The sequence below is a fragment of the Chelonoidis abingdonii genome, chromosome 8 (genome assembly GCF_003597395.2).
Source record: "Chelonoidis abingdonii isolate Lonesome George chromosome 8, CheloAbing_2.0, whole genome shotgun sequence".
Lineage (NCBI taxonomy): Eukaryota > Metazoa > Chordata > Testudines > Testudinidae > Chelonoidis > Chelonoidis abingdonii.
Window position 1 is genome coordinate 57,462,300 of NC_133776.1, and position 22,733 is coordinate 57,485,032.

Sequence of the window (22,733 nt, forward strand, 5' to 3'; positions counted from 1 at the left end):
GAAAAGGCCGTCAACGTCCTCCACCCTGGCTAAGCAGGCTCGGACGGAGCACCCGCCGCCGACTCCGGCTGCGACAGCTGTGCCAGGGATTTCGTTGACTCCGGGCTCGGGAGGTCCGTTGAGTCCGGTCCCTCCCAGCTCCCTGCTAAGACCTGGGGTCGAGCTGGTGGTCCCATCTACACCCGAGACAGTCTCCTCGGCCAGGGACCTCATCATGTTGACGGAGCCTATGCTGCCCCAACCCCCGGCACCACCGGTGCGGGTTCTTCAATCGAAGGGCAAGCCCATGACCATGTGAGCACCGTCCCTGGACTCCCCGAGTCGGCACCGATCACCGTCAAGATCTCGGCACCGCTCCCGGTCCCGAGGGAGGTCTTGCTCGCGACGCCACTCGCAGTCCCGGCACCGCTCTCTGAGGCGGTACCAGTCGTACTCGCGGCATAGGTCATCTTCACACCGGTCCAGATATTCCCGGGACCGCTCGGGCTCGAGCCATTGTTACCGGCACCGTGACTCGAGGAGCCGCTCTCGCCGTCGACGATCCAGATTCAGGTCGACCTCCCGGCACCGCGCTGGTGGCAGGTCCCGGTCTCGATCGCGGCACCGGCATGGCTCTTGGCACCGATCTCCGGCACCGAGGAGGTCTCTGCCATCGGGAGTGACGGACCCGTATCACTCCCGTTCGGCCCCTCCGTGGCCGTCTTGCCAGGCATCAGTCTCTTCGTGAGCGGACAGTGCGTACCTGGACACCGACAGACCTGCTGCTCTGTTCCCCCAGACCCAGCAGGAGCATGGTCCTCAGCAGTGGGGTTTCTGGACCCCCTGGGCATACCACCAAGCCCAGGGCCCTCAGCAGATCCCTCCGCGTTTGTCCGCTTCCGAACACAGGGCTCCGGAGGCCACCTCTTCCCGGCCTCTCCTTCCCCTACAGAGGAGAGGTCATCTCAGCCTCAGGATCCTGAGCACCCACCAGAGGCATTGCTCCAGGCAGAGCCGCCGACGGATCCTCTCCTACCGGGTCTCTCCTTGTCCTCCTCCCCGGATGAGGCAGTGGCGGGGACCACATCCACTAGTCCCCCTCCACTTGACCTCCGGGCACACCAAGACCTCCTCAGGCGCGTAGCGCAGAACATGAATTTACAGGCTGAGGAGGTCTCTGAGATTGAGGACCCAGTAGTAAGCATACTGTCGGCAGATGCGCCCACTCGTGTCGCCCTTCCCTTCATTCGGACCATTCAATCCAATGCCACGACCATCTGGCAGTCCCCGGCTTCCATTCCCCCCGCTGCTCGCGGCGTGGAGCGAAAATACATGGTCCCCTCAAAGGGCTATGAATATTTGTATGTTCACCTGCCCCCGTGTTCCCTCGTCGTCCAGTCTGTGAACGAGAGGGAGCGCCATGCTCAACAAGCCCCGGCCCCCAAGTCCAAGGAAGCAAGGCGTATGGACCTGCTTGGCCGGAAGGTCTATTCTGCAGGCGCCCTGCAGCTGCAGGTGTCCAACCAGCAAGCTCTTCTCAGCCGTTACACCTTTAACACCTGGGTGGCAGCGGACAAATTTAAAGAGCTGCTCCCGCAGGACGCTCGCCAAGAGTTCTCCGCCATTCTGGACGAGGGAAAGAAGGTCGCAAGAACCTCGCTGCAGGCAGCTTTGGATGCTGCAGACTCGGCCGCCAGAACTCTGGCCTCTGGCGTTACAATGCGCCGCATCTCTTGGCTACCGGTCTCTGGCCTTCCTCCGGAACTCCAATACACCATCCAGGACCTTCCGTTTGAGGGCCAGGGCCTGTTTTCGGACAAGACTGATCCTTGGCTCCAAAGCCTTAAAGACAGTAGGGTCATTATGCATGCCTTGGGGATGCACACGCCGGTCACCCAACGCAGGCCCTTCAGGCCTCAACAACAGCACAGGCCTTACTCGCAGCCCAGGCAAAGACAGGACTTTGCCAGGCGGCGGTCTAGGAATGGCTGGCGTAGGCAATCGGGCAGTCAGGGAGGACAAAACCAAGGTTCCTCCAAGCCTTCCTCCGGCCCGAAGCCCTCATTTTGAAGGTGCACCCGAGGGCGCTATACCAGTCCCTCCTACGGATCCATCTTCTCCTTTCTCCAACCGTCTTTTGTTCTTCCTCCCGGCGTGGTCCCGACTTACTTCGGACCGCTGGGTCCTCCGCACGCTGCGGCTTGGATACCATTTACAGTTTGTTTCATACCCACCCTCGTCCCTCTTCAGGGACCCCTCTCACGAGCAACTCCTCCTACAGGAGGTGCGAACGCTCCTCAACAAAGGGGCCATAGAGGAGGTTCCAGAGAGCGAGAAGGGCAAGGGGTTCTATTCCCATTATTTTCTAATTCCCAAGGCCAAGGGAGGCCTCAGCCCTATCCTCGACCTGCGAGAGCTCAACAGATACCTGGTGAAGTTGAAGTTCCGTATGGTATCCTTGGGGACCATTATCCCATCCCTGGATCCCGGAGACTGGTACGCCGCCCTCGATATGCAGGACACTTACTTCCATATAGCCATCTTCCCGCCCCACCGGAGGTTCCTTCGGTTCGTTGTCAGCAGTCGTCACTATCATTTGCGGTCCTCCGTTCGGCCTCTCCACGGCCCGAGAGTGTTACCAAGTGCATGCTGTAGTCGTTGCCTACCTTCGCCGCAGTTGCGTGCATGTGTTTCCATACCTTGATGACTGGCTGATCTGAGGACCCTCAGAGGAGCGAGTCTTCGCTCACGTCCGCATGGTCAGGACACTCTTTCCTATGCCTAGCCTGATGCTCAATGCCGAGAAGTCAACTCTAACTCCCATCGGAAAATAGAGTTATCGGCGCCCTTCTGGACTCCACTCTGGCCAGAGCCGTTCTTCCTTTGTGCGGTTCCAGGCATTGACGGCATCATCCACAGGTGCAGGAGGCACCTTTGACCTCAGTACGAACTTACCTGACTACTCTTGGGCCACATGGCAGCCTGCACGTTCGTCACGGGACACGCAAGGCTCCGCCTCAGGCCCCTCCAGTCCTGGCTCATTGCTCAGCTCCGTCCAGCCAGATGCCCTTTGGACACGATTGTCACAGTTCCCCAGGATGTCCTACACTCCCTACATTGGTGGCTGGACCAGTCCGTGGTGTGTGCGGGGCTCCCATTTCCTCCACTCCAGCCCTCGGTGTCCCTAACAACAGACGCATCAGACTTGGGCTGGGAGGCTTATCTCGGAACCCTGCAGACCCAAGGCCGCTGGTCTCCTCCCGAGCTAGCCTTCCACATCAACGTGCAGGAATTGAGAGCGGTCCGCCTTGCTTGTCAGACGTTCCATCAGCAGCTCCAAGGTCGCTGTGTTGCGGTTTTCACCGACAACACAATGTCGGTGTACTATATAAACAAGCAGGGCGGCACAAGGTCTCCTCTTCTGTGTCGGGAGGCCATGAGGTTGTGGGACTTCTGCATAGCCCACTCCAGTCACCTCGTTGCATCCTTTCTCCCGGGGGTTCGAAACACGCTGGCGGATCGTCTGAGCAGGTCCTTCCTCTCCCACGAGTGGTCCCTTCGCCCGGATGTCGCTCTTGCGCTCTTCCGGAGGTAGGGATGTCCCCAGATGGACCTCTTCGCATCCCGCAGGAACAGGAAGTGCCCGATGTTCTGCTCCTTTCAGGGTCTCGAACTGGGCTCGGTTGCGGACGCCTTCCTTATTCCATGGGTGACGCACCTGTTTTACGCGTTCCCCCTGTTTCCGTTAATCCACAAGGTCCTTCTGAACGTGCGCAGGGACAGGGCCTGCTTGATTCTGATCGCTCCGGCATGGCCCCGGCAGCATTGGTTCTCCATGTTGCTGGACCTTTCTGTAGCCGACCCTGTCCCCCTGCCTCTTCACCTGGACCTGATCACGCAGGACCACGGCCGGCTCCGTCACCCAGACCTTCAGTCACTGCACCTCACGGCGTGGCTCCTGAGTGGCTGACCAGGTCTGAATTGCACTGCTCTACCGCGGTGAGACAGGTGCTCCTAGGAAGTAGGAAGCCTTCTACGAGGGCGACGTACTCAGCCAAGTGGAAGTGTTTTACGTGCTGGTGCATGGATCGGCGCTTCCTCCCTGCCGAGGTTCCCATCTCTGCAATCCTCGATTACCTTTGGTCCCTCAAGCAGCAAGGCCTGGCGGTGTCCTCTCTCCAGGTTCACTTGGCGGCTATCTCCACCTTCCACCCGGGAAGCGATGGTCGGTCCGTCTTCTCTCACCCGATGGTGACTAGGTTCCTTAAGGGTCTGGAGCGTCTTTACCCCCAGATTCCCGCCGCCGCCCCTCCTGGGACCTGAACCTGGTTTTGACCTGACTTATGTCCCCCCATTTGAGCCGCTGGCTATGTGTTCCCTCCTCTATCTCTCCTGGAAGACGGCATTCCTGGTAGCCATCATCCTTGCTAGACGGGTTTCGGAACTGCGGGCCCTCGTAGTAGAGCCCCCGTATACAGTGTTCCTCGAGACAAGGTGCAGCTGAGACCGCACCCAGCCTTTCTCCCAGGTAGTCTCGGCTCTTTTCAACCAGGAGATCTTCCTACCTGTATTCTTCCAACCCCATTCGTCTCACAAGGAGCAGCAGCTGCACTCCTTGGACATTCGTATAGGGCGTCTGCCTATTATGTAGAGCGAACCAAGCCGTTCGGCAAATCCCCCAGCTTTTCGTTGCCATAGCTGAACGGGTCAAGAGGTTGCCTGTCTCCTCTCGAGGTTCTCCTCATGGGTGACATTCTGTATCCGGGCCTGTTATGACTTGGCTCACCTCCGGGCCATGTGACTGCGCACTCCACCAGGCTCAAGCCTCTTCGACGGCTTCCTTGCCTACGTGCCCATCCAGGAATTCTGCAGGCAGCGACCTGGTTCTCCGTCCATACCTTCGCTCCACTATGCCCTGGTCCAGCAATCTAGAGAGATGCAGTCTTCGGCTCTGCCGTACTTCACGCTGCGACTTTCACTCTGACCCACCGCCTAGGTAAGGCTTGGGAATCACCTACTGGAATGGATATTGAGCAATCACTCGAGAGAAAAGACGGTTACTCGCTTTGTAACTGTTGTTTTCGAGATGTGTTGCTCATATCCATTCCAAACCCGCCCTCCTTCCCCGCTGTCGGAGTAGCCGGCAAGAGGAACTGGGGGCGGGCGGGCCGGCAGAGGTATGTATCAGCCGCCATGGCGGCGCCACTCTAGGGGGTGACCTGCCGGCCCGCTGGAGTTGCTAGGTAAAAGTCTTCCGACGAGCGTGCACGCGCGGTGCGTACACCTACTGGAATGGATATGAGCAACACATCTTGAAGAACAACAGTTACAAGGTGAGTACACGTCTTTTCTTTTTCTTCTCTTTCCACTGAAGTGTGTGGTACTGGCAACTGCCGGAGTTAGGTTCTGAACTAGATGAACCATCACTCTAGTTCATTTTGGTGATTCTGATGACAATGACAGCTTTTGGATGATTTAGTTTGGGGTTGGTACTGCTTTGTTTGAGCAGGGGGTTGGACTAGAAGTCCTCCTGAGGTCCCTTCCAACCCTGATAGTCTATGATTCATTGGAATTAAAATACCACATTTTCACAACTACTGTGAAAAAGCATCTTCCTCTAAATATCTTATTTTTTTATCTCTTTATTTTATAAACCTCACTCACTGGCTCATTTCAGTTTTTTGGTGTCTCTTCCTTCTTATTCCAGGTGATCAGGACAATGCCATTGTTTGAAAATTCCCAAAGAGCTGAAGATCTGGAAAGACTGAAGGCATGTGAGGGAGAATATGCAAAGAAATACGACACTGTCAATCTCATTGGCAAAGGAGCTTTTGGCTTTGTCTGGACTGCCAGATGCAAGAAAGATAATAAGGAGGTTAAGGAGGAAAAATTTCCTTAATTTACTCTTCTAGTTATTTTTTTTCTTTTATAATATGACCGTTTATTGCAAGGACAAAGGTTAATCTGTAATGAAATGTCAACCTCAGACTATCAAAAACACAAAATTAAATCTGAAGTTCTTAGCTCTTTAAAAAGACAAACAGAAACATACAAAAGAAGTAACAGAAAGGTATTGACACTGATGTAATAGGTTCTTTGAAAAGGATATGTTAATCTCTCTATGTGGCCAGCCTCATTTGGTGACTGGTAACCATTTTGTATCTAATTCAGCCCACTGAAAGTCTGAGAGCAGTGGTATTGCAGATCTTAACAATGCCGTAGAATTAACTTATCAGTAAGCAGAGAGGACAAACTGCAAATGATGGCTCAGATCCTGCTGGCAATAGCCTTTTAGTGAACTCGTAGAGAAAATAATCTTCATCTTAATCATCCAGGGCCCTCTTGAATTATATTATTTGTGTAGGTTGTAGTAAAGTTCATTTGGAAGGAGAAGGTGCTGGAAGACTGCTGGGTAGAGGATCCTGAGCTGGGGAAAGTTACTCAGGAGATCGCAATCCTGCTAAAGCTGCAGCACCCCAGTATTATTAAGGTATAGTATAATTCAAAGCACATAGCTTTTAAGGTACAGTCATAGTTTGAATTATTCTTCACTTCCTTCCATCTTCCAAACTGATCTTCCATCAGGTTGTTGTCTAGTAGCTAATAACTCTTACTGACATTTTCTTAATGCAAAGTAGACTATACAATAAATGCTGTAAAAGTGCTTGCTTAAAATATAGTATTGACTCTTTAAAATACACCCAAGACACTTATCTAGTCAGATTAGTTCATCAAAATTATCAGTGAAAGATAACTAATAGTTGATTCTTTTTAACTATTTCCATATTTTAACTTTTTCCATTTCAACCCCCCACACGGAAAATCCAGTATATGGGGAATAAAGTCTTCCTCATATGGAACTCTGTATCCTTCCTGATTTTTTTAGTAATGATCATAATTGTATACAAAAATATAAACACTAACTTAGCTTTACTAAATTGATTCTAGGATTATGGCAAACTGACCAAACCCACTCTCATCACAATAAATCATCTGAGGTCTGTTACAGACTTATTAGACATGGCTCACTTCAAAAATCTTGCGTTCTAACTATTCAAGTCAGAAGAACTTGGCAAGATTTGGCATGGCTTGCAATCTTTACTCAGAGACAATGATATAGATGTGAGCTAGATTGTTGCAACAGTCTTTGGAGAATTAGGGGCATTGTAACATTGCCTTACTGAATTCTGTGGTGTCTATGTTCAGACCATACAGGGGTTCTCTGATTCTGTCAGTGTTCAGAATTCCCTCCAGGACATGCTGACTTAGTGACATGAAAGAGACCATTTTCAATTAAGAGTGGATTTTTAATTAGTCTGAGATGTCTGTCACGATCATCAAAACCTTCATTTGGTTGTCCCTGCAGTTAAAGAGAAGAGTAGCTAATACCATTAAACAGAAGGTTTTGATTTATCTTGTAAAGGATTCAGGACTGAATTCCTGACTCCTTTACCTGCTATTTAGGTTTTGCATAGGTTTAGTATGCAGAAGATAGCTAATTCTCCAAGACACGAGAAGCTTATTTTGTTGAAATTTACCCTTCTCGGGAGGTTCATGCTGATTGTCACAAGACTGAGGAAGCCTTCCTCTGAATTTTTTGTATACTTCAGACTTCAGTGTTCAGAGGAGACTTTATTTCTGGTGGCAGTGTCTGCTGACACAAGAAAGCTTTAGACCGGAAACTGATGCTCCCTTTCTAAATTCTTTCCCCGCTTACCCTGAATGATTTTACAAGTTGGGCAATTAATGCTGACAAGCTGTATGTTTAGAGAGATTTAATTCCCTAAAGATTATAATATGCTTTTATCACTGCCCTTCGTGGAGGTTAATATCTGTAGAATGCTGTAAGGATAAAAAGCATTATAAGAAGTGCCTGTTATTTATAGGTGCTGGATATATTTGAAAATGGACGTTTTTTCCAATTAGTGATGGAAAAGCATGGATCGGGTCTAGATCTTTTCACATTCATTGATAATCAGCCTGACTTGGATGAGCCCTTGGCAAGCTATATATTCAGACAGGTGAGAGCTACTTTTGAAGTAAACCATGTTTCTGAGAATGTGCCAGTTTGACAATTATGATGGGGGAAACTTGGCTAATACAAAAATCCTATTTCATTGGAAAGTTGAGATAAGATTAGTCAATCTATATGCACTGCTCTGTTTCTATCATAGTGTGCGGTATTTAGAGAGTCCCACTTGAACATTTTGGAAGGCTGATTTCTGTCTGAAATGTCACCCATAATAACCTTTAAAAGACTGCTGCCACAAGTGGGGTAACATTAAGTGAGGTTTCCCCAAGTCCCATTAATAAATTAGGTATTTTATGTACTTTTCCTTTACTGCTGTCACACAAAGATTTATGAAAACTGAAACTCCCCCTTACTTTTCTGCTCTGCCTGCTTGATTGGTCTGTGGTGTCACAAAATTAACACTTTATCAGAATTGTTTGCAAATTGTGATGCTATACTTAATTATGGCATTGCAGAATTAATTGTGCAGAAGGAAGTGACTGAGGGCTTGTCTACCCTTGAAACGCTGCAGAGCTGCAGCTGCACCGTTGTGTCTCTTGAGCATAGACGCTACCTATGTCAAGAGGCGGGGTTCTCCCGTCAGTGTAGTTTACTACCTCTCGGGCAGGTGGATTGCAAGGAAAAATTCTTCTGTCGACCTAGTGCTGTCTACACGGGGAATTAGGTTGTCGTAATTGTTGCTCAGGGATGTGGATTTTTCACACCCCAGAGCGACGTAGTTATATGACCTAATTTTCTAGTGTAGACCAGGCCTCAGTATTTAGGAGTGAGTTATCTTATTTATATAAAAGTTCACTCCCAAATGCTCATACTTTATAAGCCTGCAATGATGGGGGAAGAAATGTGGGAATTCTAAATTGTTCTTTGGTCAAAGTTTGGATAAAAAAAAAAATTTAACTTGCTGGATTGTGACTAATCACTAATCCCCAGGGGATGAACAAACAACATGGCTAAAAGGCACCCTAAGCTTACACATTTGGAGAAGGCAAAACCTTAGTTTGCTTGCAAATATATTTCCCAGAGAGTATTACTGTAATACGATGACAGCCATCCCCAGTTGGATGCAGCTCCTCATCTTGTATAGATGAGATGTAAACAACCCCCCCAAATATGCCTATCAGAATTCTGTTGTGTTCTGGATTATTCTGGGTAAGTGTCCCTCATGTAAACTTCTTTGTATTGTGACCTCACTCTTTGTGCTTCAGCTAGTGTCAGCAGTGGAATATCTCCACTGCAGAAATATTCTCCATAGAGACATCAAGGATGAGAACATCATAATTGCTGAAGATTTCACAATCAAACTGGTGGACTTTGGCTCAGCTGCTTACCTGGAACCTGGCAAGCTGTTCTACACCTTCTGTGGGACAATTGAGTACTGCTCACCAGAAGTGCTCTTGGGCAATCCGTATGTACTGGACCTGAGTGAAAACTGCTCTTGTGTTCCTTGTTAGCAATGCACTTGTAAGGCTGGGGCAGAAGAATGACGCTTAAACTATTGTCATTAGCATCTATGCTAGACCCATTGAAATAAATTGGGTATTTCACACCTCAAAGCTCTTCTTTCAGGTACTCTGCAAACTCACAGACATTGCTGCATGGGTTGCACTTGGCTCACATCTTTTGAAGATTTTCTTCACTGCTATTGCAGAGACTTCATTCCTCTCTTTCAAATGAAAGCTGAGACTAGGTAACAATTGAGAAATCTATTTGTGGGCCTCTGCCCATTAGTCCTTCTTGCCCCCTCAACAGGGTGCACCCTCACATTGGGAAATACTGCTTTAAGTTTTGACAGTTGTCCAAATGCCACCTAAACATCTCAAAATGTCTTGATCATTTTTCCATACATCTTTTATCAAGATCATAAAAGCAGCAAAGAGGCCTATGGCACCTTATAGACTGAGGGCTTGGCTACATTGGCACTTTACAGCGCTGCAACTTTTGCGCTCAGGGGTGTGAAAAAACACCCCCCTGAGCGCTGCAAGATGCAGCGCTGTAAAGTGTCAGTGTAATCAGGGCGGCAGCGCTGGGAGTTCGGCTCCCAGCGCTGCACGCTACACCCATAAGGGATGTGGTTTACAAGCAGCGCTGGGAGAGCTCTCTCCCAGCGCTGCAGCTCTGACTACACTCACACTTCAAAGCGCTGCCGCGGCAGCGCTCCCACAGCGCTGCCAGGGCAGCACTTTGAAATTTCTAATGTAACCATACCCTAACAGACGTATTGGAGCATGAGCTTTCATGGGTGAATACCCACTTCATCGGCTCATGCTCCAATACATCTGTTAGTCTATAAGGTACCACAGGACTCTTTGCTGCTTTTGCAGATCCAGACTAAGACAGCTACCCCTCTGATACAAGATCATAAAGGAATTCTCCTTTGCACTCAGCACCAGCATGAACCTTCCCAGCCAAAGGGGGACTAACTGCCTGCTGTGATTAGAATGCAAGTGCCACTTCAGGCTGAACTAGTGGTGCTCATGCAGTGCTTTATTAAAAATAGCATGCTGGGTGAGCTTCTGGCTGCCATGCTGTACAACCAAGTTAAGGAGCAAGTTTAAGATTTTTATCCCTAGGCTGATAGGATCTAGGTGAGTCATATTACAACTTAATCTGTTCTGTGTTTCTCACTATCTACATCTTAATAGATGGGTCTTGGTGACCCACGACTCCTCCCATTCAAGCCTGTTTATGAACACAGATCTGTTTGGCAGGTACAGCAATTGTTTACATGGAGAAACAGGGTATCAGGGAAGTATTTATGTTGTAGCTGTCCTTTAACTTGCCTTATTTTGAAAGAAATTTTGTCATTTCCCACTCCCATCCTATTCTGTCCCCCTTCTCTACTTACTTTCTGGCACGTACTTCTCTGCTGCTTGATCAGTTTATTGTCCTCTCCTTGATCATGCTGTCCTGTAGTCGGGGCTTCCTCTCCCACTACATGTATCTCCCTGATGATTGGTTCATTGCTCCCCCAGACACATGGTCCAGACATTGGGTTTTCTCATTCCCCATCTCCTCTGAATGTTCCTTTCCAAGTAGAGGTTAGTAGGTTATGGATTCAGCCCCTGAAGAAGAATTACAGTTCCTCCTCCTGGAGCAAGGATTACTATTAGAGACATGTAGGTTAACTGTTCCTCCTTGTTTCTAGCTGTTCACCTGAGTCCTCTTCCCAGGCTCTTCTTTCTAATGGAAAAAACTTGACATGTATTGCAGCAGCTGAAAAAAAGGAGGCGAGCCAGTCCTTTCTCCAGAGCAGCAGCAAGCGCTTTGTGCAGTCTACAGTCTAGGAACAGCTGCTTTGAGTAGACTGATGACTAAGCTGTGTTACCAGTGAATTAACAAATGTCACTTTGTGTTGTTCCCCTTTTGTTATCTGTACCTGTGATCTGCTAGGTCACTCCAATCCTTCACTCTGGGAGCCAGCCTTACTTACCCTGCATTGCTGTGAGAACCCCCACTCTCAGGTTGTTCCTGCACGGCTGCTAGCATCTATGTTGCTGCCAGCTACATGAGTGAGCACTTTTGGTCAGCCGCTGCTTGGATTGTGCAACTGAATGATACTAGCCAATATCTCCAGTCCCAGACACAACCCTCGAAACCTCTGTCTTGCAGTGTCCCGTTATGCCCACTGGATGCTGCAAGCTTATATGAATTAATCAGTTTAATAAAGAAATTGATATGTACCAGGCTTATTATCCCAAGGGGAGTCTCTGACATGCTTCAAACCAAATGCACTGCTTCAGGTAGAATAAACAAACACATTTATTAACTACAAAAGATAAATGTTAAGTGATAAGTCAAAGCACAACAAGTCAGATTTGGTCAAATGAAATAAAAGCAAAAAGCATTGTAAGCTGATCTTAACACTTTCAGTGCCCTTACAAACTTGGATGCTTCACACCACGGGCTGGCTGGTTGCCCTTCAGCCAGGCTCTCCCCTATGATCAGCACTCACTCTCTTGGTGGTGGTGTCTGTAGATGGAGGTGGAAGAGAGAGAGCAAGGCAAACATCTCTCCCTTTTATCATTCTTTCTTCCCTCTTGTCTTTGCCCCCCACCCCTTCAGAATCAGGTGAGCATTACCTCATCGTAGTCCCAAACTGAACAAGGGGGTTGGGGGGTGAATCACTCGAGAGTCCAACAGATCCTTTCATAGAATATCAGGTTTGGAAGGGACCTTAGGAAGTCATCTAGTCCAACCCCCTGCTCAAAGCAGTACCAATCCCCAGCTAAATCATCCCAAGCAGGGCTTTGTCAAGCCTGACCTTAAAAACCTCTAAGGAAGGAGATTCCACCATCTCCCTAGGTAACCCATTCCAGAGCTTCACCACCCTCCTAGTGAAAGTTTTTCCTAATATCCAACCTAAACCTCCCCCCCCTGCAACTTGAGACCATTACTCTTCCTTCTGTCATCTGCTACCACTGAGAACAGTCTAGATCCATCCTCTTTGGAACCCGCTTTCAGGTAGTTGAAAGCAGCTATCAAATCCCCCCTCATGCTTCTCTTCTGCAGACTTCTCTTCCCAGTTCTCTCAGCCTCTCCTCATAAGTCATGTGCTTCAGCCCCCTAATAATTTTTGTTGCCCTCTGCTGGACTCTTTCTAATTTTTCCACATCCTTCTTGTAGTGTGGGGGCCAAAACTGGACACAGTACTCCAGATAAGGCCTCATCAATGCCAAATAGAGGGGAATGATCACGTCTCTTGATCTGCTGGCATTGCTCCTACTTTTACAGCCCAAAATGCCATTAGCCTTCTTGGTAACATATCCAGCTTCTCATCCACTTAACCCCTAGGTCCTTTTCTGCAGAACTACTGCCTAGCCATTCAATCCCTAGTCCTGTAGCAGTGCATGGGATTCTTCCGTCCTAACTGTAGGACTCTGCACTGGTACTTGTTGAATCTCATCAGATTTCTTTGACCGAATCCTCTAATTTGTCTGGGTCCCTCTGTATCCTGTCCCTACCCTCCAGTGTGTCTACCACTCCTCTCAGTTTAGTATCATCTGCAAACTTGCTGAGGGTACAGTCCATGCCATCCTCCAGATCATTAATGAAGATATTGAACAAAACTGGCCCCAGGACTGACCGTTGGGGCACTCTGATACCTACCAGCTACCAACTAGATATGGAGCCATTGATCACGATCCATTGAGCCCGATGATCTAGACAACTTGCTATTCACCTTCTAGTCTGTTCGTCCAGCCCATACTTCTTTAACTTTCTGGCAAGAATACTGTGGGAGAATCCTTTGTTGCTGCCTAAACCAGTGTTCTTTGTTCCTGTGAGGCTGGGCTGGGTTTGTCCCATACATGCCCTGATGAGGTGTGAACTGCCCCTCTGCTCCTTGAGAGTTTTGCCTGGGCTTGTTTTAAGCCATGAGGACACATTTTCAGCCTCATAACTTTATACATGAAATTACAACTAATAACATTACTATAACAGCAATGCTCAGTGCATCATGAACCTTCCAAAGAGACCCAACATGACTAAACTTTGCTTTGGATACCCCACAATCATATTATAAGGATGAACATGGGGGTGCAGAGTGTGCCCTTGAGGTACAGAGTGTCACACACTTCTAGCCCTGTGTGAAGCAAGTTACCTTCCTTCCCAGATGGGATGTCAAGTGGTAGGACTCTTCTCTTGGGAGAGGGTGTTTCAGGATGATGAGGGGTATCCCCTGAGCTGTTTAACCTGTACTTTGAAACTCTGGTTGGTAAGCCCTGGTCTACACTACAAACTTATGTAGGTATAATGACATCACTCAGGGGTGTAGAATGAGCAATGCAGCTATACTGGCCAAAGTCTTGGCATAGACAGCGCTATATTGACAGGAGGACTTATCCTACTGGCATTGCTACTGCCTCGTGGGGAATTGGAGTACCTATGCTGACGAGAAAAGCTCTCTCATCAGCATAGATAGTGTCTTCACTAAGCGCTACAGTGGTACTGGTGCACCTGCAGTGCTGTAAGTGTACACAAGCTCTAATTTTGGCCTGGGTTCAGTAGTTAGTCCCCTCTTCTGGTCACCAGATATATATTGTAGCTATACTAGCCCTCTTTGTTCAGGAAGGCTAGGTTCTGATTTCATTTAGACACTAGTTATAATGAGGTGGCTGTTCCTCTAGTGTCTGTTAATTCATGTTGCATAATTTGTTTGCAATTCGGCATAATTTATCAGTTTCTATTTAGGAGATGCCCACGACTAAAATTACTGGAAGTGTTGTATGTGAGGCAAAATACAGAGCTGCATGAAGGAAGCTTGTGTAGTGATTGCAAGTGAAAAGTGCTCTCACTTTTGAAAGCACCAATTTGCGAAACTGAATACCAAGTGTTGGGGGAATGAGGGTGGGAGATGGTCAGGGATTGTGTGCATGTGCATGAAGGCACTATATATAAACACTTTTAGTTGTCCTATATATTTTTTTCTGCTTAAACTTTTATATAGTTGTGTAGAACTAAAATATTTGCGTATTAGCTTTCCTGATTTTGAAATAAAATTCAGAACCACATATACACACCTTATAAATGTGTGTTCTTTCATATATCTTAGTGTATTTGTACTTTGAGTTTATGTGGGCTTCTGTATTTTTCTGTAGGTACCAGGGACCAGAGCTGGAGATGTGGTCACTTGGCATCACCCTTTATACCCTACTCTTTGGAGAGAATCCCTTTTGTGAATTAGAGGAGACCATGGAGGCTGTACTAAATCCTCCTTACAGGGTGTCAGAAGGTGAGTTTTCATTTATTCATGCCATTCATTGCCAGTGGAACTGACCATAGTTGAAGAGAGTGCTCTAGAACAGTGGTTTTCAAATTGCGGGTCACGATCCAGTACTGGGTTGCAGAATGTAAGGCATTGGGTTGTGGCAGCTCTGGTCAGCACCACCGACCGGGCTGTTAAAAGTCCCTTCGGCGGTGCTGTCCAGGTAAGGCAGGCTAATTCCTATCTGTTCTGACACCATGCTGCACCCTGGAAATGGCCAGCTTCAGTCCTGCTCCTAGGCAGGGGGGGCAATGGGGCTCCATGTGCTGCCCCTGCCCTGAGCAGCAGCTCCACGCTCCCATTGGGCGAGAGCTGTGTGAAGCCGCTTGCACGTCTCCGCCTAGGAGCCAGACCTGCTGCTGGCTTTTTCCGGGGTGCAGTGCAGTCTGCAGTGCCAGGACAGGCAGGAAGTCTGCCTTAGCACCCCTGCTGTGCTGCTGACCAGGAGCCACCCGAGGTAAGCCTGCGTGCCAACCCTGCACCCCAAACCCCTCATCCCCGGCTCCACCCAAGAGCCTGCACCTGGAGCCATGGCCACCTCGTGCACCCCAACCCCTCACTCCTGGCCCTACCCTGCATCCCTCACTCCTGCACCCCAACCCTTTGCCCCAGCCCTGAGCCCCTCCCAAACCCATCATCCCCCAGCTCCATTGGGTCGTGGGATTTAACAGTTTTCTTCAACTGGATCACCAGGAAAAAAAAGTTTGAAAACCACTGCTCTAGAAAGAACCTTTGTGTAGCTGGAAGCACACAGTGTATGTTAATTTCTCCAAGTTTTGCCCTCTTCTTGGGAGTTTGTCTCACACATGCTTAATTTACTAAACATCAGTTCTCATCTGAAAAAGAGCTATGACATTCACTTGCTTTAAGGAAAGTACTCTAATTCTTTACACATATGGAGGTATCTGTGTACTACCTGCACTGGCAATATTTCAAATTCCAGACCTTCTCTATGGTGAGTTCACTCCTTCATTCATTATCCCACACCACCAAGGAGTTAAAAATTGAGTGAGCTGAACAAATAATGTAATCAGAAAGTTCAGTCTACTAGATAAATTTAAAGTCCAGTGACTACCAGTGGTCCTCAGGAGACTTGAATGCAAATTCAGGCTTTGCTTTATTTAACCATTTCCAACCTGTACTGTTGGCTTGAGAGGTCTTGATGGCAACTTCCTCACCTCAGTGAGGCCCTTAGGAATGTGAAGGGTGTTTGCTTGCATTTGTAGCTTCTGAATTGGTTTCATGATGTGGACTTGCTTCCTGGGGGAGGGGTTGAATAGAACAAGCATGTCCTAGGTTGATAAATCTTTCATCAGCAACCTCTCTATAGGTGGTCTTAGAAATATTTTAGTCTCATACAGAGCCTCTATAGCTTTTCAGTTAGGAATTTCCTGGTGTTTTCCCCAAGCCACCGGTATATGCCCTTAAAAGAAAAACAAACACAAGACCCCATTTCTGCAAGAGGACTGGTCTTGGAGTGGTGAGTGCCCATCAGGGGCACCAAAGTTGTAAAAAGAATGGTGTGAAAAAAAAGTCTTCCATGCTGTAGATTCTGTTTCTTTCTATTCTTACCTTTTTTCAGTTCACTGTTTATGCAATGTGGAAGGCTTAGATCATTCTCCAAGCCAGGCAAACACAGCCCTGAGTGAATGAAATAAGACAGAGAAATCCTGGCAGAAGGGTTGGAGGGATCTGGGATTACAATTTTACCTACTTATGGGTATTGAACCTAATTTACTAAGGGTATGTCTGCACTGGCAGAGTTACAGAGCCGCTCAGAGAGCATTGAAGGGAAACTGCTATTGTGTGTTCACACTGTCAGCTGCTGGTGTAATAGCATGTTCACACTTGCAGTATGTGGAGCGGTGCACTCTGGTCAGCTATCCCACAGACCATCTCTATGGGATAGCTCAGTGGTTTGAGCATTGGCCTGCTAAACCCAGGGTTGTGACCCCAATCCTTGAGGGGGCCATTCAGGGTTTTGGGGATTTAGCTGGGGATTGGTCCTGCTTCGAGCAGGGGGTTGGACTAGATGACCTTCTGAGGTCCCTTCCAACCCTAATAATCTATGATTCTATGATTCTTCTGTCACTAAGAGTTGTGGGAAGGTGGAGGGGATCGTGGGGCATCCTGGGTCCTGTCTCAATACCCTGTGATGCATTGCTTCGCATTGCAGCAGTCTCTGTGCTTCCATCTGCATTTGGTGCCGTCTTTCAGTGGTTTGTGTATTGTGCGCTCTGCCTCTTCAGTCTGCCCGAATGGATCCCGAACTGTTGACCAGTATGCTGCTCGCTCTGACATGTCATGAGTGGCAGTGGAGTTACTGCTTAAACTACAAAGGCAAGAGGAGTGCAACATTGATCTCACCACGTGTACTAGCTACGACACGAGATTGCCTGTGGCATTCACGGAAGTTTCTGTCCACAGTGGAATGCCACTTTTGGGCTTGGGGAAACAAGCACTGAATAGTGGGATCACATGGTGATGCATGTTTGGGACGACGAGCAGTGGCAGCAAAACTCTCAGATGAGGAAAGCCACATTAATGGGACCGTGTGATGAGCTGGTCCTAGCCCTGCAGCACAAGGACATGAGAATGAGAGCTGCCCTGCAGTTGGAGAAGCGTGTAGCGATTGCACTGTGGAAGCTGGCTACTCCAGGCTGCTACCGATCGGTCGCTAACTGGTTGAGAGTGGGAAAGTCGACTGTTGGACTCGTGTTGACGGAAGTGTGCAGGGCCATTATTCGCATCCTGCTCTGAAAGACCATGACTCTGGGCAACATGCGTGACATTGTGAATGGCTTTGCACAAATGTGCTTCCCTAACTGCAGAAGGGCGATAGATGGCACGCACATTCCAATTCTGGCACCAGACCCACCTAGCCACCGAGTACATTCATCGGAAGGGGTATTTCTCAATGGTCCTCCTGGTGCTTGTGGATCACCATGGTCATTTCACAGACATTAACAGGCTGGGCTGGAAAGGTGCATGATGCACACATCTTTTTGAACACTGGCCTGTTCAGGAAGCTGCAAGCAGGGACTTTCTTCCCAGACCAGAAGATCACCGTAGGGCAGGGGTCGGCAACCTTTCAGAAGTGGTGTGCCGAGTCTTCATTTATTCACTCTAATTTAAGATTCCGTATGCCAGTAATACATTTTAACATTTTTAGAAGGTCTTTCTGTAAGTCTATAATATATAACTAAACTATTGTTGTGTATAAAGTAAATAAGGTTTTTAAAATGTTTAAGAAGCTTCATTTAAAATTAAATTAAAATGCAGAGCCCCCCAGGCCGGTGGCCAGGACCCAGGCAGTGTGAGTTCCACTGAAAATCAGCTTGTGTGCCACCTTTGGCACATGTGCCATAGGTTGCCTACCCCTGCTGTAGGGGAAGTCAAAATGCCCTTTGTGATCCTGGGGGACCCTGCCTACCCCTTAATGCCGTGGCTTATGAAGTCATACATGGGGCACCTTGGCAGCAGCAAGGAGCAGTTCAGCAACAGGCTGAGCAAGTGCAGAATGACTGTTGAGTGTGCTTTTGGCTGTTTAAAGGCCGGCTGGCGCTGCCTGTAGGAGAAGCTGGACCTGGCTGATGAAAATATTCCTATGCTTATAGCTGTGTGATGTGCGCTCCATAATATTTGTGAAGGGAAGGGTGAAAGCTTCGCTCAGGGCTGAACTGCTGAGACTCAGTGCCTGGAGGCTGAAATTGAACGGCCAGAAACCAGGGCTATTAGAGGGGTGTGGCACGGGCCCATAAAGATCAGAGATGCCTGGAGGCAGTAATTTGAAGCTGAAAGCCACTAATATTTGTTGCTGATTATCAGCCCCCTCATCGCAGTGCTGGTTCTCCCCAAGAGCCATGTGACTAGCGTACGGCAGGGTCCGGGAACACTGATTTACCCTGCCCCTGCGGCTACTCACCATTTTCAGGGTCTTGTGGCTCACATGTGCTTCCCTGGAGTCACCCTGTTAGTGACTTGTATGTGAACAGAGCCTGTGTTTTAAATCACTGAATCAGTGTTCTCTGTGTTGCAAACAATACTGCTTCTGTAAAATGTTGCATTGTGGCTTCACAGAGATGACCGTGGGAGCTTAGCCTCCCTCTTTGTCATCACTGGCTGAACAGCTGCACAGAATTAGAAAGCGGTCATGAAAAACTAAAGAGGACTTTCTGTGTGACATTATGATGCACTCCACAGCCGAAAAACAGGAACTGAAGGAGTGGCAGGACAGCAAGAAGAGGGACTGAAAGGAGAACGCAACAGGCAAGAATGAAGCCATGGAGCAGCTCTTAAAGGTTATGGGGCATCAAGCAGACACGCTCCAAACAATACTAGCACTGCAAACCGAGCAGCTCCGTGCCTGCCCTTCCCTACAGCTGCTGTCACAAAACTCTTTCCCATGCGTCCCCCAGACGGCACCAACACACTCTTAACCTCCTGGCTCCAATCTGTACCCATGGAATTCCACTCCTCCCCTGTCACAGTCCAGCACTGCAGACCCCCAGTACTCAACACCCATCCCTCTGCAGTTTGGCACTGCTGAAGTACAGTACCCGCTTCACTGTACTCCAAAGGAGAAAGCTGGATATGATCCCTTGACGTACACAAATCTTTAACTGTCCTGGGACCCCACCTCCTCCTGGGATCTTCCCTTCTCCTATTCCTCTCAGTGCTGATGTGATTTTTTGTTTGACTCTCTCCTCCAGTTGTTGTTTTTTAATAAAAGAATTGTGTTGGTTTGAAAGTAATCTTTATTCTATTAATTAAAAGCAAACAGAGCCCTGCAAAACAATAGACAACTATCTTAAACCTTCATATTGCACCATCTGCACCAATCACAATCACCTCCTAGCATTAAAAGCACTGCACTCCCGAGCACATTCCTGTCCCCATGTTTTCCACAGGCTGTGTTCATTACGGAAGATATCTCACTGCTGAGGGTGAGCAGGGAATCGAGGGAGGGTCTTCAAGACTGCGGCTTCCGCCCTGGCCCTTATGCAGCTTGCTTGTGTGCAGCAATGCCCCCCACCCCCTGTCCCCGTGACATCAGAGTGGCACGGGAAAGTTACTATTAATGGGGCAAGAAACAAAGCAGCTCTGCCAAAGAACCTGTGGCAGTTTATTGCCCAGTATCTCTGTAAGTTTCCTGGAGATCTAAGGCAGATTTCCGTGACGTGAGAAAGTCTATCAGTAGCCTAATCTGCCACTCAGACTAGGCATGTAGTGTTACGTGAATCATACAGAGACAAGCCTGCTTTCTGCCCCCAACAACTCGCTTCAGCAGTTCTCAAAATCAAATCCACTTACAAGGGCCTCTTCTCTTGTTTGCGGTTTTCCAAGATCCAACAACTGTAACTGGCTAGCCTCCTCTGGGGTAGAAAAGAGCTCCCGGCTGCATACATCTCTGACCTCCGAGTTGTTCTCTGCTTCTGATTCCCCCTCCACATCCTCTTCCAAGATTTCATCCTTCTGCCTTGGTCCACTCTTGACTGGTGTGAGCCACTAAATTATCCACAGTGGAGGTGGGGTCACCACCAAATAGCGGGTCCAGCTCTTTGTAGAACTGGCAACTCGTGGATGCAGCACCAGAGCGGCAGTTTGCCTTCTGCACCTTGTGGGAGGCATTCTCCAGTTCCTTCATTTTGACCTCAGCTGCCCCAAGGGTTGGTCCTGGGGCTGGTTTTGTTCAATATCTTCATTAATGATCTGGAGGATGGTGTGGCCTGCACCCTCAGCAAGTTTGCAGATGACATTAAACTGGGAGGAGTGGTAGATACGCTGGAGAGTAGGGATAGAATACAGAGGGACCTAGACAAATTAGAGGATTGGGCCAAAAGAAATCTGATGAGGTTCAACAAGTGCAGAGTCCTGCACTTAGGACGGAAGAATCCCATTAACTGCTACAGACTATGGACCGAATGGCTAGGCAGCAGTTCTGCAGAGAAGGATCTAGGGGTTACAGTGGGCGAGAAGCTGGGTATGAGTCGACAGTGTGCCCTTGTTGCCATGTAGGCTAACACATTTTGGGCTATATAAGAAGGAGCATTGCCAGCAGATCGAGGGACGTGATTGCGTAGATAACGGAAGAAGGAGGCACTCATCAGGACCCTAACTGGGCCCTGGGTGATCGCTGAGTCTCACCACCCAACACAGATGTAATGGGGTTGAGTAATGCCCATATAAGAAAAATTAAATCTACTGATTATTCCTCAAAAAGGTTTTTAATGACTGTTGACTATAAAGGCAACACAGACAAAATAAGAAAAGCAAGATTAAATACCAGCACTGAATAAGGATTAATATAAATGGCAGGTTATACTGAAGACAAGCACAAGTGCATATAAAGTTATTATTCATTAGCTACTTACTATCTTAACACTATAGTATCGATACAACTTGAGATCAATTCTGCTCGAGCAACCAGAGTTCTTTACTCCATAACCTTACCCTGCATTCACCTAAAAATACATTACCCTTCAGTCGGCCATTTTGCGCGCTGGCCAGGTCCAGACAGTCGTGAAGTGCACATCTCTCCGGTTCAGGGGGTGTGGGTCAGGTTTCCCTTATGACTGAAACACACAGTCTCATGCCTTTGTACTTTTTATCTCATCTGTCGGCCGTGACTTAAAACAGGCCAACCAATTAGGATCACCAAATCTTTAATGTGGTTAGCGTTGTCGACTTGGCTATATAATTTATGCTTACTTATCTCCTTGTGTTGCTTTGACTGTATAATTTATGCTTACTTATTTTCTTGTAGCCAGTTGTTTTAAATGTGGGTTAGACAAGCTGCGCCCAGGGGTACAACCTACCTCGCTTTATAGGAGTTAGAATGTGTTGTCTGGTTGCAGCGCGTTTTGACCACAAGTCTTAGTTTGTACTTCTGCAAAGTTTTCCCTTTTTACCTCTGCAAAGTGGAAGTTTGAGGCCTAACATTCACAATACTTTTGTTCATTTTAAGCTTGGCAATACTTTTGCTCAGAGATTAATCACAGTGATTAGTCCCCTCTATTCGACATTGGTGAGGCCTCATCTGGAGTACTGTGTCCAGTTTTGGGCCCCACACTACTAGAAGGATGTGGAAAAATTAGAAAGAGTCCAGCAGAGGGCAACAAAAATTATTAGGGGGCTGGAGCACGTGACTTACAAGGAGAGGCTGAGGGAACTGGGATTGTTCAGTCTGCAGAAGAGAAAAATGAGGCGGGATTTGATAGCTGCTTTCAACTACCTGAAAGGGGGTTCCTAAGAGGATGGATCTAGACTGTTCTCTGTGGTAGTAGATGACAGAAGAAGGAGTAATGGTCTCAGGTTGCAGTGAGGGAGGTTTAGGTTGGATATTAGGAAAAACTTTTAATTACAGCAATACCTCTTACTTGTCTCTTCCTAGGTAATGCCTACACTGCAAGTCTGCCGCTAAACTTGCAGTTAGCGGACCAGTTACCGGTTGTAGAGACCAGTGTAGCCGCCTAGTTTTGCCATAAGCTTTCCACCAACAATCACGTCACAACCTTCATTTTTTGCTAAAAACTTTTTCATCCAGAGGGGTGTTTTCTCACACTCTGCAATGAAAGTTTTAACAAAAGTGCAGTGGTAGACATAGTCCTAGCTTCTCGAGACTGAGCTGTATGAGGTCAGAAGACACTAAGCCATGTCTAAAATTACAGCAATACCTCTTACTTGTCTCTTCCTAGGTAATGCCTACACTGCAAGTCTGCCGCTAAACTTGCAGTTAGCGGACCAGTTACCGGTTGTAGAGACCAGTGTAGCCGCCTAGTTTTGCCATAAGCTTTCCACCAACAATCACGTCACAACCTTCATTTTTTGCTAAAAACTTTTTCATCCAGAGGGGTGTTTTCTCACATCTGACAATGAAAGTTTTAACAAAGTGAGTGGTCAGACTAGTCCTACTTCTCGACTGACTGTATGAGGTCAGAGCAACTAAGCCATGTCTAA

General features: G+C 47.9%; 1 protein-coding gene across 6 annotated transcripts in view; it reads left to right on the top strand.

Moving 5' to 3' along the window:
- PASK (PAS domain containing serine/threonine kinase) overlaps positions 1-22,733 on the top strand; it is a 49,979-nt gene that overhangs the window by 22,594 nt on the left and 4,652 nt on the right. For 2 of the 6 annotated variants that reach the window (XM_075068649.1, XM_032781448.2), the window contains 5 exons: positions 5,687-5,854; positions 6,344-6,469; positions 7,866-8,000; positions 9,217-9,416; positions 14,608-14,741. In XM_075068649.1, coding sequence (XP_074924750.1) covers positions 5,687-5,854; positions 6,344-6,469; positions 7,866-8,000; positions 9,217-9,416; positions 14,608-14,741 — 763 coding nt within the window. Of the gene's footprint in view, positions 1-5,686; positions 5,855-6,343; positions 6,470-7,865; positions 8,001-9,216; positions 9,417-10,653; positions 11,228-14,607; positions 14,742-22,733 lie in introns of those variants that run through there. The other 4 variants (XR_012656400.1, XM_032781450.2, XR_004373836.2 and 1 more) reach the window with 4 other exon arrangements.